General features: G+C 33.3%; 1 protein-coding gene across 1 annotated transcript; it reads left to right on the plus strand.

The window, feature by feature from the left end:
* The first annotated feature begins 4,333 nt into the window (after window positions 1-4,333).
* Window positions 4,334-6,268, plus strand: LOC139498821 (melatonin receptor type 1B-B-like). The gene has a single exon (XM_071287382.1). The coding sequence runs from the start codon at window positions 5,200-5,202 to the stop codon at window positions 6,181-6,183; it is 984 nt and encodes a 327-aa protein (XP_071143483.1). The 5' UTR covers window positions 4,334-5,199; the 3' UTR covers window positions 6,184-6,268.
* The last annotated feature ends 8,540 nt before the right edge of the window (window positions 6,269-14,808 follow it).

Genomic DNA, 14,808 nt, shown 5'->3' on the forward strand with positions numbered 1-14,808 from the left:
TGAACATTCTTGTTGCTACAATTATCTCTATCTATAATGAACTTGGCCCAGTAATTACAGTGGAAAATATTTTCTAAAAATTTACAAAAATTTATGAAAAATGCTAAAAATTAACTATAAAGGGCAATGACTCCTTAAGGGGTCAATTGACTATTTTGGTCATGATAACTTACTTGTAGATCTTGTTTTGCTGAACATTATTGTTGTTTACAGTTTATCTCTATCTATAATAATATTCAAGATAATAACAAAAAACGGCAAAATTTCCTTAAAATTACCAACTCAGGGCATAAACATAACAACGGGTTGTCCGATCCATGTGAAAATATCAGGGCAAATAGATCTTGTTCTCAAATAGACAATTTAACCCTGTCAGATTTTCTCTAAATGCTTCCGCTTTTGAGTTATAAGCCAAAAACTGCATTTTGCCCCTATGTTCTATTTTTAGCCGTGGCAGCCATTTTGATTGGATGGCCGGGTCACCGGACACATTTTTTTCAATTAGATACCCCAAAGATGACTGTGGCCAAGTTTGGATTACTTTGGCCCAGTAGTTTCAGAGTAGAAGATTTTTGTAAAAAATTTCTAAGATTTACGAAAAACGGTTAAAAATTGACTATAAAGGTCAATAACTCCTAAAGTGGTCAACTGACCATTTTGGTCATGTACACTTATTTGTAAATCTAACTTTGCTGAACATTATTGCTGTTTACAGTTTATCTCTATCTATAATAATATTCAAGATAATAACCAAAAACAGCAAAAATTCCCTGAAATTATCAATTCAGGGGCAGCAACCCAACAACAGGTTGTCTGATTCATCTGAAAATTTCAGGACAGATAGATCTTGACCTGATAAACACTTTTAATTCGTCAGATTTGCTCTAAATGCTTTGGTTTTTGAGTTATAAGCCAAAAACTGCATTTTACCCCTATGTTCTATTTTTAGCCATAGCAGCCATCTTGGTTGGTTGGCCGGGTCACGCCACACATTTTTTAAACTAGATATCCCAAAGATGATTGTGGCCAAGTTTGGATTAATTTGGCCTAGTAGTTTCAGAGGAGAAGATTTTTGTAAAAGTTAACGACGACAGACGACGACGAAGGAGACGGACGACGGACGACAGACGACGGACGACGGACGACGGACGACGGACGCCAAGTGATAGGAAAAGCTCACTTGGCCCTTCGGGCCAGGTGAGTTTAAAATATGGAGAAAATAACGTTTGAACTCCTTCAAGCAATGTTGACATTGGGTGTATCTATAATACTAAAATTACGAGGTCCAATTTGTCAGCCGTCATCACGTAAAAACGACGAATCAAAGAATTCAGCTTTATATATAACTAATATAGTACAAAGGTGTAGATTAAAAATTACACCACTCCAGGCCCTTTTGTTTTCCACGTAATTAATATTGCCAATAATTAAGAAGTTCCGGGTCGAGTCCGATACCGATACCAATAGTATATTCACCTGTTACCTATTACCTTATCTGTACGTTCCGCATCTAACAGGTGCACCACCAAACGGTGTATTTAGGATTATGCTATATACACGGATCATAATCACAGGGTTGACACCACTAAATTCAATCATTGTCAAATTGTTACCTATTGTAGTATTTTAATCAGTAAGACTTTCTAAGATAACAATACAAATACTAAAAATCTGGACTAAAAATAAGGTGTATTTAGGAACCGTTTTCAATTTGTTAGCGGGCATGACATAAAACAGTGAATCAAATAATTCAACCTTATTTATAACTAACATAGGACAATGCTGTTGATTAAAAATTACTCCATTCCAGGACCTTTTGTTATCCAAATAATTAATATTACCAATAATTGATAAGTTCCAGTTCGACGGGTTCAAACAGAAAGATTTGAAAGCAGAGAAAACTGTTGATCTTATTATCGGCATGACTTTATCAGATAAAAAATAATACTAAAATAAGGGCATCATAAAGGCTTGCGCATAGTTATATACTTTAATTCAGTCACGGACCCGCGATATCACGGGTGTGTTCTAGTTTGAATATAATTTGTAGGTCCTTTTGGTCAAATAGCTCTTCGAATGTTTCGGTTCTTATACATCCTTGACTTACAAACTTCCCGCTATTTATAAGCGTTCAAATGAAGATATATCCAGGAAAAGATCCTCGAACGCATACCATTATACATTTTTTTTTTCATTTCATTTCTTTCCTTACCAATCCTGTATAAAAAAAAAATGATAATATTAATATTTCTGTCGCAGATTCTGTTTTGTAGATACAATTTTATAATGAAAGGCAGTACTGTGAAAATCGTTATTCTTGTACAAATCATTCACGTCATTGCAGCACACAATAACCATGGACTTATATAATTATGTTTGACCACTTTTATCATACATATTAGAAAATTATGAAAGCAATTAATTTAAAAAAAAACCAGAATTTCCAAATATCAACTACATTTACGAGTGCATCTATCCGCTAATGACGTTAATGACGCTAATCCTTTTTATGTGCATTTTTGCAGGTACATCTTCTTTAACTTTTGAGGGTTTCATACACCGCAGGTTTTCAAATGATTAGGTTCATTGAGCGTTGTTTGGTGAAAATTATCTACTTGTAAATCGAAGTAAACTCACGCAATTTATAAAGTTTTATTTTCATTTTATATATTTTATTGGCTCTGTTTTCTCCATTTCCAAGTTACTTCACTCATTTTAATATTTCCATACAGTTTAACAATTTGTAGTTGCGAATTGACAAATTAAAAGATAAAAATAAATTTGACTATCAACGTACCTTTCCGCCACAGGCACTTGTCTCAGAAAAAAAATCCTATATACCTTAATATAACACACTTGTCTCAGAAAAAAAAATCCTATATACCTTAATATAACACAAGGTACTTAACTAAATTTTTTGAAAAATGACACCCAGTCCCGAATTCTCGTTATTTGTTTTATTTCTCGGTTGTCAAACCTACTTAAACTTAATATGCCGTAAATCTAAATTGATTTATCTACACAATGGTATATGACACGACTATCATTGTTGTCGGGATCATTAGTAGCAGGACTCAGAAGTCGGTCAACGGGATGTTTTTTTGCATTCGTCTCAAACTTTGGCAACACCCAGTCCGCATGTAATTTTATACTGGTTTCTCATTGGTCAATCGTCTGGCTAAAAATAAATGTGGAAAATTTTGGTCAATTTATAACTGTACATAAGTGTCGTTGTGTACACGTGTGTTTCATAACAAAATGAATGTTAAACAGCTTATAGCATTGAATGAGGTACAAAATGGTCATAACCTTTTGTTTCTTGGGCAAAGTGGAACGGGGAAGAGCCATTTGGTCTGTACTATAGAACAAGAACTAAAAAAAGGGGGGAAACGGTCGCAGTCAAAGGAACAACGGGAGTGGCTTCCTTGAATATAGTCGGGATTACTGTCCATTCATGGTCCGGTATAGCAGATGGTCATTTTTCTAACGACAATTCTAATTTTTAATTTCTAATTACAAAAATTGACTACTGATGAACATTTTCAAAAATACAAATTGAACATCAGGCAAACAGATGTTTTGGTTCTAGATGAAATATCAATGCTTTCTGCTAAAATGTTTAATCAGATTGAATTTATATGTAGAAAAATCAGAGATAGTGATCTTTATTTTGGAGGTATACAAATAATTCGGTCAGGAGATTTTTTTCAGCTCCCCCCAGTTCTAGATTTACTTTACCAAGACCTTTTGGAGTTATTTCAATATCTTATGTAAAGTTCTAAAATTAAAAACTCCTGAAACATTTGACAGACCTCAAAAAACACTTATTTGGGTTTGTTTCACATAATCTGTAAAGAATTTACAATAAAGATAATAATTTATAGTCAGAGGGAAGCGGGTAGTTTTTATTTTAATAATTTTTATAATAGTTCAATCACTGCGGGCTGGGTGTTGCCAAAGTTTGAGACGAATGCAAAAAAACATCCCGTTGACCGACTTCTGAGTCCTGCTACTAATGATCCCGACAACAATGGTAGTCGTGTCATATACCATTGTGTAGATAAATCAATTTAGATTTACGGCATATTAAGTTTAAGTAGGTTTGACAACCGAGAAATAAAAAAATAACGGGAATTCGGGACTGGGTGTCATTTTTTCAAAAAATTTAGTTAAGTACCTTGTGTTATATTAAGGTATATAGGATTTTTTTTTCTGAGACAAGTGCCTGTGCTTTCCGCCAGTTTCGTAATGCTTGTCCAACTTATCTTTAATCTAGTACATCAAGGTCATATAACTTTCTCAAACTTTGTACAACCCTTCATCAAAAGTATATTAATATTTGTGTTACTACACGGAAAAAATACATGCGATGTACAAAATATGACATAATTTGTGAATGTGACTATATAAAGGGATGAAGTGTTTAATTGTAAACAAGAAAGAATTTGTTATGACTTTATTACGTTGTCTCTATCTGCCAAAACTTGTTATGTAGTTACGACTTGTAACGGCTTAAATTGTCGTACTTGAAAAAATGGTTGTAGCCATCGGGTAAGGTTAAGAGGCTTTCCTACATATTGGTGTGGACTTATCTGACTTCAAGCAATTAGTTTATTTAAAGACGGACAAATAAGTGCACATTATCTACTATTGCTATCTGCTAGGATCCTCTGTCTATGGAGCCATTTGCATAGGATCATTATCACTTCATTTGAAACATTACCACGCCACATGAATATTAATCATAAAGAATGATAAACGGATCTACTAATCGTGAGTTATGTTAATAATTCCAGTGCTGACCTCAAATGATCTTAGGAAATTACCGTTACTTTGAAACAGAAAGGCTTTTCAAAACTCTTTAGACTTTAAAGTACATCATAAACGTATAAGGTAAACCGAGAAACATTTTTTTGTGTACAACAAATGTAGGACAGAAAAAATGATTATTCAATTAAGCTGTCATGCCTCATTAACATGTCATTAATTGTTATTCATTTTTTCATATGAACTCAAAGGTTGGATATATGTTTCTTGTGTGATTCAAATTAACATTTTGCAAAGATAAATGCTAAACTTTTAAGTTATTTTTTGTTATGAACAGACATCTTCAAAAGGATTTTAATTTGTACTAAGCATAACGATATCAACAGTGTGTTTGAAATTCTCTGCACAACAATTGATGAAAGACAAGCAAAGATGAACATCTTACATAGCGTCAACAACGCTTCGTTACCCGAACTGTATAATGACACAGATTTGAAAACTGTCATTGTTTATGAAGCAGCACTAGCTACAGTATTGACGATTTGTGTTATTTCATCCTGTTTATTCAATATAATAATTATAATTGTGTTTATGAGATTCAAATGCCTGCGGACAAAACATGATATGCTTGTCATTAACCTTGCATTTACAAATCTAATTATAACTGTGGGAATTTCGTTTTATTCTACTTATACAATAGAACCAGGAGATATTTTTCACCAGAAAGTCGTGTGTATGGGCTTGTTTATATGTATATTTGGAGGAATACTCACGTCCTTATTGGTGCTTCTACTTCTGAGTCTTGAGCGATTTTTGTGCATCGTCTACCCTCACTTTCATGGCCGGATCCGAATTCGACATGTTATATTGTGCAGCATCATTGCATACCTGGTAGGTCTGTCATATGCCATTATTCCATTCATATTAAAGAATAACTGGGACCGTTATCATCTTTGTGTGTTGGATGTGTTTCCGTTTGAATTCAGTATTGCAGAACAGGTTAGTGGCATCGTTATTATAACGACAATTGTAACAATTAATGTTATTGTTTACAAAACAGCTCTTTCTCAAGCGGCTAAAATAAATGTTTTACTTAAAAACGTACAGCATAGGCACACAAGAAGCCGTAAATTAAGACAAAAGGGGAAAGCTTTTGTGACTGTCTTTCTATTATCGGGTATATCAGCTGTATGTTGGATTCCTTTACTGGTAGTTTTCGCATTAGAATCAGACCCCAATTTACCGGCTAAATTTAGATGGATATTCACTCAATTACTGTACGTTCCGGTAGCGGTGAATTCTTCTGTCACTGCCATTATTATTGGACATAGAAACAGGCATTTCAGAGATGCTATTAAATCTATGTATTGCAGAAAACAACACGAATGTATTCAGAACAGTACGTATACCTTCTGATTGATAGTTATTATATCACAGAAGTTAGCAGGGTTTTAGGTTTTGTCACTATGTATTCAAATATATATAAATAAATAAATAAAATGTTTGTTTATAGATACGAAAAATGATAGAGGGGTAACGTTAATGAAACAGAACAAACAAAATATCAACCAAAATATACATCTTCAACAGATGACACTCAGAAACGGTCAAGCACTAATGACAAGATGACAAGCTGTCAGTAAGTAGTTAACCCTGTAAAACATTGCAGTTGTAACTCTCTCCCGTTAAACCGTACTGACTTTCAATGAATATCATTATGGCTTAATACTGAAGAGTATTGCAACTCTCTCCGTTAGACCGACCTGACTGTTCAATGAATATCCAAGCTTATGGTTTTATATACAAGAACGTTAAACTCTCTCCGTCAGATTGTCCTGACTGTTTAGAAATTATCTTTTTTGTTTTAAACTGGCGATCTATTTAAATATCTCTGTTAGTCTTAATTGTCTATTAAGTGAATATCCTTATGATTTTGAACTGAAAACGTTGCAACTCTCTTTCATAGACCGACCTGGATGTTCATTAAATATGCGTTTGGTTTCGTAGTGTAAAACTTTTGAACCCTCTCTGTAAGGCAATCCCATTGTTCAGTGAATATCATTATGGTGTCATATTGATAAACGTTGTAAATCGCTCCTTTAGGCCGTACAGACTGTTTAGTGAATACCGTATAGCGGGTTATGTATTTAGGTGTTAAATTTCGCAATTTAGGGACAACAAAATAAAAGAATAATTTTGGCGGTTTTTATTTTGGCGAATTCTTTAATCGGATATATAAATTGGTTGCAGTTAAAAAGTTGTAAAAATTGACAAACAAGTACCTTGTTATTGGTTAAATGATTGTTTTACCCGCGAGTAGTCTAATTTATTAGTTAGATAGAGTTCATCAAAAGAATACCGGCACTAAATTATTTGTCACAGATGGCCCGAGAACACAGTTTTTTGGTAGAGCATTTTTTTATACGATAAGTTCAAAGTATAAAAAAAAAATCGCACCTGCTCTATCTCAAAAAGTTTTTTTTATAGTGTAGTGTACCACAATTGCGACAAGTAAGATTAAAATTATAAAAAAAAGTCAGCTAGCTCTAACTTAAAATATGGACAATTCAATGCTAAGTGGGTCTAAAATAGAGTTTGACAGTTTCAGAGATACTAATGTTTGACCTTTTTTTAACTAGACCACTTCTTAACATAAAGAATCAGCACCCACACGTTTCAAATAAAGGCAACAGTAGTATACCGCTGTTCGAAGTTCGTAAATTGATTGACGTATAATTTCATCTCTTACTCAATATTCGTGAGTGAAATATCAAGAAATAAATTGGGAAAATGAAAAATATTTGCAAGTTATCCACTGTTTACACCAGGTTTTATATTCGTACAAACTTTGTAAAAAGTATTACGACTGGTAGCTACGAATTGACCGGACTTGATCTATAATATTATAGATTATAAAAATTATCATGAGTGACTTACAACTTTAATAAAGTTAACACTTATGAATAAGGATAAAATAAACTTGACAAAGCACCTTACACTCTTAAATATAAATCATTTTTTTATGTAATTAATAAACTAATCAACATCTGACAGCCAGCGAATTTTACTATGACCTTTTGCATTTATGTTGTTAAAGTTCACATAAACCATGGTAGGTCCAACGAACGGGGAAAATAGTTTGCAAAACTCTCTATAGTTATTAGAAAGAATCGATTAAACTTTCGCAGAATTTCATTTCGCGATTTCCCCTTACCTGCCAAATAAGCAAAAAAAAATTGAAAAAAAAATAACCCGCTAAAAGGTGTCATTTTAGTTTTAAACTATAAAACGTTTTAACTCTCTCCGTTTGACCGTCCTGACTGCTCATTAGACATTCTTATAGTTTTATACTGTAAAACGTTGAAACTCTCTCAGTTAGAAAGATTTGGTCAATGAATATCCTTTTGGTGTTATACTTCAAAACATTTTAAATCTCTCCGTTAGACCGTACTGACTGTTCATTGATTATTATTAAGGTCTTTCCCCTACATGGGAAAGACCTTATTGTTTTTCTAATGTTTTTTTTTTCTTTTTCTTCCAGCATTTGTTTGGCTCGCCCTCCTACCGCTTCTATTGGAGTTATCAATACCAAAATTAAACCATCGATAGACCTCAACATGAACTTTTACCAGATGAACTTTTGTAGGATTCCACCTTCCCCTTAAGAAGTTATCTCCCTTTTATTGATTTTTTTCAACATGGTCCCCCCAAAATGTGTTAAAAGATATCATGACTTTATTTGGACAATAGGTAGATCTAATCATGATGTATTACCATATGAGGCTGCATAGGATTTCATCATCTACTTTGAAAGTTATATCCCCTTGAAGCAATTTCTTTTATTTGCATTTTTTGCAAAAAGTATTAGAGATAGATTTTAATTGAAAATAATAGCATGTAATAGAACAGATGTCAATGTTTATAAACATAAACAATTAATTTGTTATTAACCCTTATAAGGAGTTATTTCCCTTTAAAAATTAAAAATATTTTTTCCAAAATTTATATTCGAGAACCGGAAGTCATAGAGACTTGTAACCTTCACCAATAATCTTAAATTCTTGTGACCTTTAATATGCACCCAAGGTCAAAGGTCACCGAGTGCAAAAAAAAATTACGCTGCAATTTCAAGCTTACATATTAGGAAAACAATAAGACTTTGCTGCATACATACAGCGTATAAAATGTTCTTCTCGACGAGCTCTACATTTTATACAATAAGCCCAATAATGTCCGACCGTCTGTTCAAAAGTTACAACGGGATGATTGTTAAAAGTATAGTATTGTGTGTATATCTTTTTAAATGTAACAGATATCAACCTACTATAAAGTGCAAAGATGATCAGTAATTCAAGACCTTCAATTTGAGGTCCCATGTCTCTACGACTTCCGGTTCTTAAGTTTAGTATTGCATCATATATTTGATGATTAATTGTGACCTTGGTGAACTTCGAAATTGTCCCAATTCTTTTCTATAATGTTGTCTTTCTATCGTAGATCATTTATCATTTAACAGATTTGAGATATCTATTGTCGTTTTAGAGATAATGCAGTTTGAAGTTTTGCGAGCGGAAGCATGTATTTCTGAATCAACAAGAGCTTACAACTTAAAATGTTTAAAAAATTGAAGAGGTTAATATAGTTATATGTTTGCCCAAATACCAAAAACATTCCATGGAAAATAACGCCAAAAATTCAATTTGAAATTTTCAAGTTTTGCATTGACTTTGTAAGTTTCATAACTTCTATTTATATAGTTGATATTGCATCATTATTTGCACTTTGTCAAATGGGGTCATCTGATATATCAAATTGAAGGTCTCAATGAACTCTACTTAAAAATGAAAATTGTAAACCTCTTTTTCATTCCAGGTGGAAGGGTTGGGTCATTTAGTGCAAAAATTCAAATTTCTCAGATGGTAAGGTTGTCGCATATCAAATGAAAGAACATAAAGCGTACGTTTCAAATTTCAAATTGACGTCCCACAAAAATTGGTTGAATCGGGTCATTGAGTGCAAAAAATAAATTTTCTTTTACGATAGGGTTGTTGTATATCAAATGAAAGGTCATGATGTGTGCATTTGAAAAATCAAATTCCCGACCTCCAAAAATAAGTTAGATGGGGTTATTATGTGCAAAAATCAAACTTTCTAGAACATGGCGTTGTCGCATATTAAATGAAAGCTCATCTACCCTGTGTTACATTATATATCATACTTCCGATCTTAAAAATGTAGGCGGATGAGGTCATTAAGTGTAAAAAGCGAAAAGTTTCAGAAGATACGCTTGTTGTATATCAAACGAAAGGTCGTACAAAGTACATTACGAAAACATCACTTTTACAGGAAAGACCTTTCAATTGTTTTACAAACAATTGAGATACTAGTTTTTGTTTGTTTTTATTTTAAATAAAGGCAGCAGTAGTATACCTGTGTACAAAAATCATAAATAGATTGGGAGAAAAACGAATCTTGATTAACAACCAAAACCGAGGGAAACACATGAGCTATAAGAGGATAACAAAGGAACAACAGGAACACCGAAGTGCAACAAACTAAAACGCCCACACACATAGAAAATAACTATTTGATAACAACTGCCACACTTCTGACTTGGTACAGGACACTTTAAGAATGTTGGGTTGAACCTGGTTTACTGACTGACCAAACCTCCAGTTTTTTGACAATGCAATCTAAAGTTTTATACAATTATTTTCAATATTCGTCTAAACATTTTAAAAGACCTAACAATTTATCCAACCGAAACCATATGAATATTAAATCTACAAAACACCGAGACACGCCGCACAACAATGCAAATTCACACTCAGTATAACAGTCATATTCAAGAATATGACAATGAGGACTTTATAATTAATTGGACAACAAACGATACCACAAAAAAACACATTATTCAACCGCAACCATTAAAAAAAATACATGAATTGGATTTACAAAATACCCAGACACGTCCCATAGCAATGTAGATTCACTCTTAGTAATATAGTCATATTCGGGTATAGGATATATTCGGAACTTAGTAGACAGAGATGTTAGACTATGGCAAGCCGTTCTCGTCAAAACTATGTTTAAACCCTTTTTTCGAAAAAGAAATACACACTGCGAATTAAAAACCTAAAATAACACACTGAGAAATCGAAATTACACACTGAGATTTAAAAAAATAAAAAACACACACTGAGAATTCAAAATTACACACTGAGATTTTAAAAAGACACACTGAGATGAAATAAATTGAAAACACACACACTGAGAATTGTTAATTACACACTGAGATTTCAAAAATACGCACTGAGATTAATATGCAAATTACTAATGAATATTCATGAGATGAATAATTCAACAGATTTATATCTAAGTCTTGATCTCAAGAACTCTTGTCATTATAATGAAACGCGATTCCTTCAACCAACATTCGTAGTAAATTTCAAGACTTAACATCGCTCATATTCATAAGTTTGTTGCCTATAATTCAGATTATTACTACCAGTAATTAAACATGTGTCCCTTTTCAAAGTCTTCCAACTGTTTCCCTGATTTCGCTAGTTGATCTTTTATATTTTTGTTACGTTTATATGCTATAATAGACACTTGAGTAAAAATTTCACTGCATTCTTTTGCAGATAGTTCCAATGTTTTCTTATAATTTTAAGTTTTTCACCATTTGGTTATATTTTGTAATAAGAGTAAGTGGGTATTTTTCTTGTTCTTGTATTTCTAAAGTTTTTGTTTATTGATACTTTGGAACCAAATCGAAGGACTAACAGTTTTGTCCCCTTGTTGTTTTAAGCTTGTAATAGATTCAGATTAAGTATGTTAATTAGATATGTGCGCATAAAAAGTGCGCACAAATCTCAGTGTGCAATTTTAAATTCTCAGTGTGTAATTTTAAATTCTCAGTGTGTAATTTCAAATTCTCAGTGTGTGTTTTCAGTTTATTTATTCTCAGTGTGTCTTTTTGAAATCTCAGTGTGTAATTTTTAATTCTCAGTGTGTAATTTTCAATTCTCAGTGTGCGTTTTTCATTTTTGTAATCTCAGTGCGTCTTTATGAAATCTCAGTGTGTAATTTTTAATTCTCAGTGTGTAATTTTCAATTCTCAGTGTGTAAGGCCGTGTTCACACCAAACTCCATGTACAGTAAACATGTTTACAATAAGTTTAATGTACTGGCCATTGGTTTCACATTGAATTTGTTCACATCTATACACCTTGTTTAGTTACCTGTACATAAGATTTGTTCACACTTATAAACTCTATGTCATTTAAATGTTCATTACGTAGAACCGAATGCAAAGTTTTCGGACATATTTTCTAGTAGTAAGGGAACGATCATTTGACTTCAAATCGGGGGAGGAGTGGGGGGGGGGGGGGGGGTATTTCGAACCCCAATTGGATAAAAACAAATCTGGTCCTACAGATGATTAAAAAAAAATCTGAATAAAGAGTTTCTCCATACAATATAGTGTTAAATGTTGAAAAAAAAATTGATCACCATCATCGAAAAAAAACCCAACTGAATATTACGTTTGCGCGGGAAAATTTCTGACTTTCTGACTCAGATAAATAAACAAAATACCCCCCTTTTTAAAGTTAAGTGGTTGCTTTTTTATGAAAGACATTTTGATGATTTGCAGTAGTTAAAGATGTCTCGATTAAGCTTAAGAAAACGTAGGCTGCAGCAGTGTGTTTACAGACGAAGAAGAAGGATTGATATTTTAGGGATCACTACATTTCTATCTTTTCTGTTTGTTTCAAATGGTATTTCTTCTCCAAGGAGTATTTGGCAAAGGGAGGGGATAACGTTTTTTTTTTTGTTTAGTTTTAAGTGTTATTTTACGGATCCGAGATACTAGACAAACAATACATTTACCTCACACTTTTTAAGTAACGCATTTATAAGTGAATCGTTATTTGAGTTTAGTTTAAACATAATTATTTATAGTGGAATTGGGAAACATGTTTTGCAACTTATATTAATCCCTTTCCACTTTGCGGGTGCGAGTGCTGCCTTGTAGCGGCATTAGCCTGCTCTTTTTCGAAATCTACAAGGGTGTCTTTAACGTGCAAGAGATATGGCTCTCTCTTAACACGGGTCGGCCATTTATCGTCCCCTTCCGACGGACTATCATCGTTTCCTCGAGACCATACTCGCAAATGGTGTCAAGGGAGAGCCGAAAATTCAGTTCCTGAAATTTTCATCCCAGACGAGAATCGAACCAGGAACCTTTATGTTAGTAGTCCGATGCACTACACCATGGCTCTCTTATTTAAGTGAAGACCAGTGGCAAATATTTCTGTGTAAGTCAAGTCGATTCGGCAAAAAACCTTAATTTTGAAATGAATTATGTGTCCGGCATGATGCTGCTTTGAGTCTTGATAAGGGCTTAATAAAGCTACATTAAGTTTGTTTTAAAAAAAAAATATCTATCAAGTTTAGACAAATATTTTTGTAAAGAACTTTTATTAATAACTGTTATAAATATCAATTTTATTCAAAAATCGTTTCTTCTTTAAATATGCACGGTGTAACTAATGTTTTAAATGCCTAGTTTTGTGTACACTTAATCTACACAAGGCCTACATCGAGTATCGACTGCATGTAGACAAAACATGATCTACACTACATGTAAACATTGAGTTTTATCAATGGGAACGTAATTTTGTTTAGTTTACGTGTGAGTTACACTTACACAACACCGAGTTTAGGTCAATGTGAACACGGCCTAATTCTCAATTCTCAATGTGCCTTTTGAAGTTTTTAAATCTCAGTGTGCTTTGTTGTAATTCTCAGTGTGTAAATTTTCGAAAAATGGTTTAAACATAGTTTTGACGAGAACGGCTTGCCATATTAGACCACAGTTTAAGACGTGTTAAAAATGTCATTAATTAGTCTAGATACAGACACATCGTATAGATCAACCATTCCTGGTGTTCATAAACTTTACGCAGTGTCATTTTTAATCTTTCCTACTCATAACTCTGTTGAAGCAACTTCTGCGTAGACAGCACACTTCTGTATATGAAGTCAGTATAGTGTAAACAAGCACGAACATTACTCAATTGTGATATGTACACACCATACAACGGAGCAGATGGTATGTTACTGCTGAGAAATAGGACATTGGGAAGTTGTAATCATCGCGTTTGTCATAGATTTTAGTGTGAAAGAGGGACGAAAGATACCAGCGGGACAGTCAAACTCATAAATCGAAAATAAACTTATAACGCCATGACTAATAATGAAAAAGACAAACAGACAAACAATAGTGTACATGACACATACCATAGAAAACTAAAGTGAAGTCGTCCATCTTTGTCAATTTTGAGAAAGAAAAAAATAAAGGCATGAAGCCGTTTTTCTTGTATCAGTTGTATCCGTAATGTTGCAACACTCTCCATTAGATCGACCTGACTGTTCATTGAGTATTCGTTTGGTTTTATACTGTAAAATATTGAAACTCTCTCCGTTAGACCGACTTGACTGTTCATATAATATCCTTATGGTTTTATACTGAAAAACATTTTAGCTACCTCCGTTAAACCGTCCTAACTGTTAAATGAATGTCATTTTAGTTTTATACTGAAGAACCTTGCAAATATCTTCGCACCCTTAATTTTCACTGAATATCCTTATGGATTTTTTTTTTGCTGGTAAACGTTGAATCTTTTGTTAGACAGATTATTTCAGTGCATATCCTTTTAATGTTATACTTTGACTGTTCAGTAAAAATTATGTTGGTTTTATACTGTCAAACGTTGCAACACTCTCCATTAGATCGATCTGACTGTTAATCGTGCTTCCCTCCGCCTATATCATCCTGCTCTGTTGCTCCGTAATTCTCGTATCAAGACTTCAAAACGAGACCAGGCATTATCAGCGACGTCACAATGTGAGAGGAGAAGTTATCAGCGACGTCACAATGTGAGAGGAGACGTTATCAAGCGTACTTTTGTCAAGCGTAAAAACGACCAGTAATAGAACGATAAAAGATAATCGGGTTTTCTTCGTATAGATATC

Source organism: Mytilus edulis, chromosome 1 (genome assembly GCF_963676685.1).
Source record: "Mytilus edulis chromosome 1, xbMytEdul2.2, whole genome shotgun sequence".
Taxonomy (NCBI): Eukaryota; Metazoa; Mollusca; class Bivalvia; order Mytilida; family Mytilidae; genus Mytilus; species Mytilus edulis.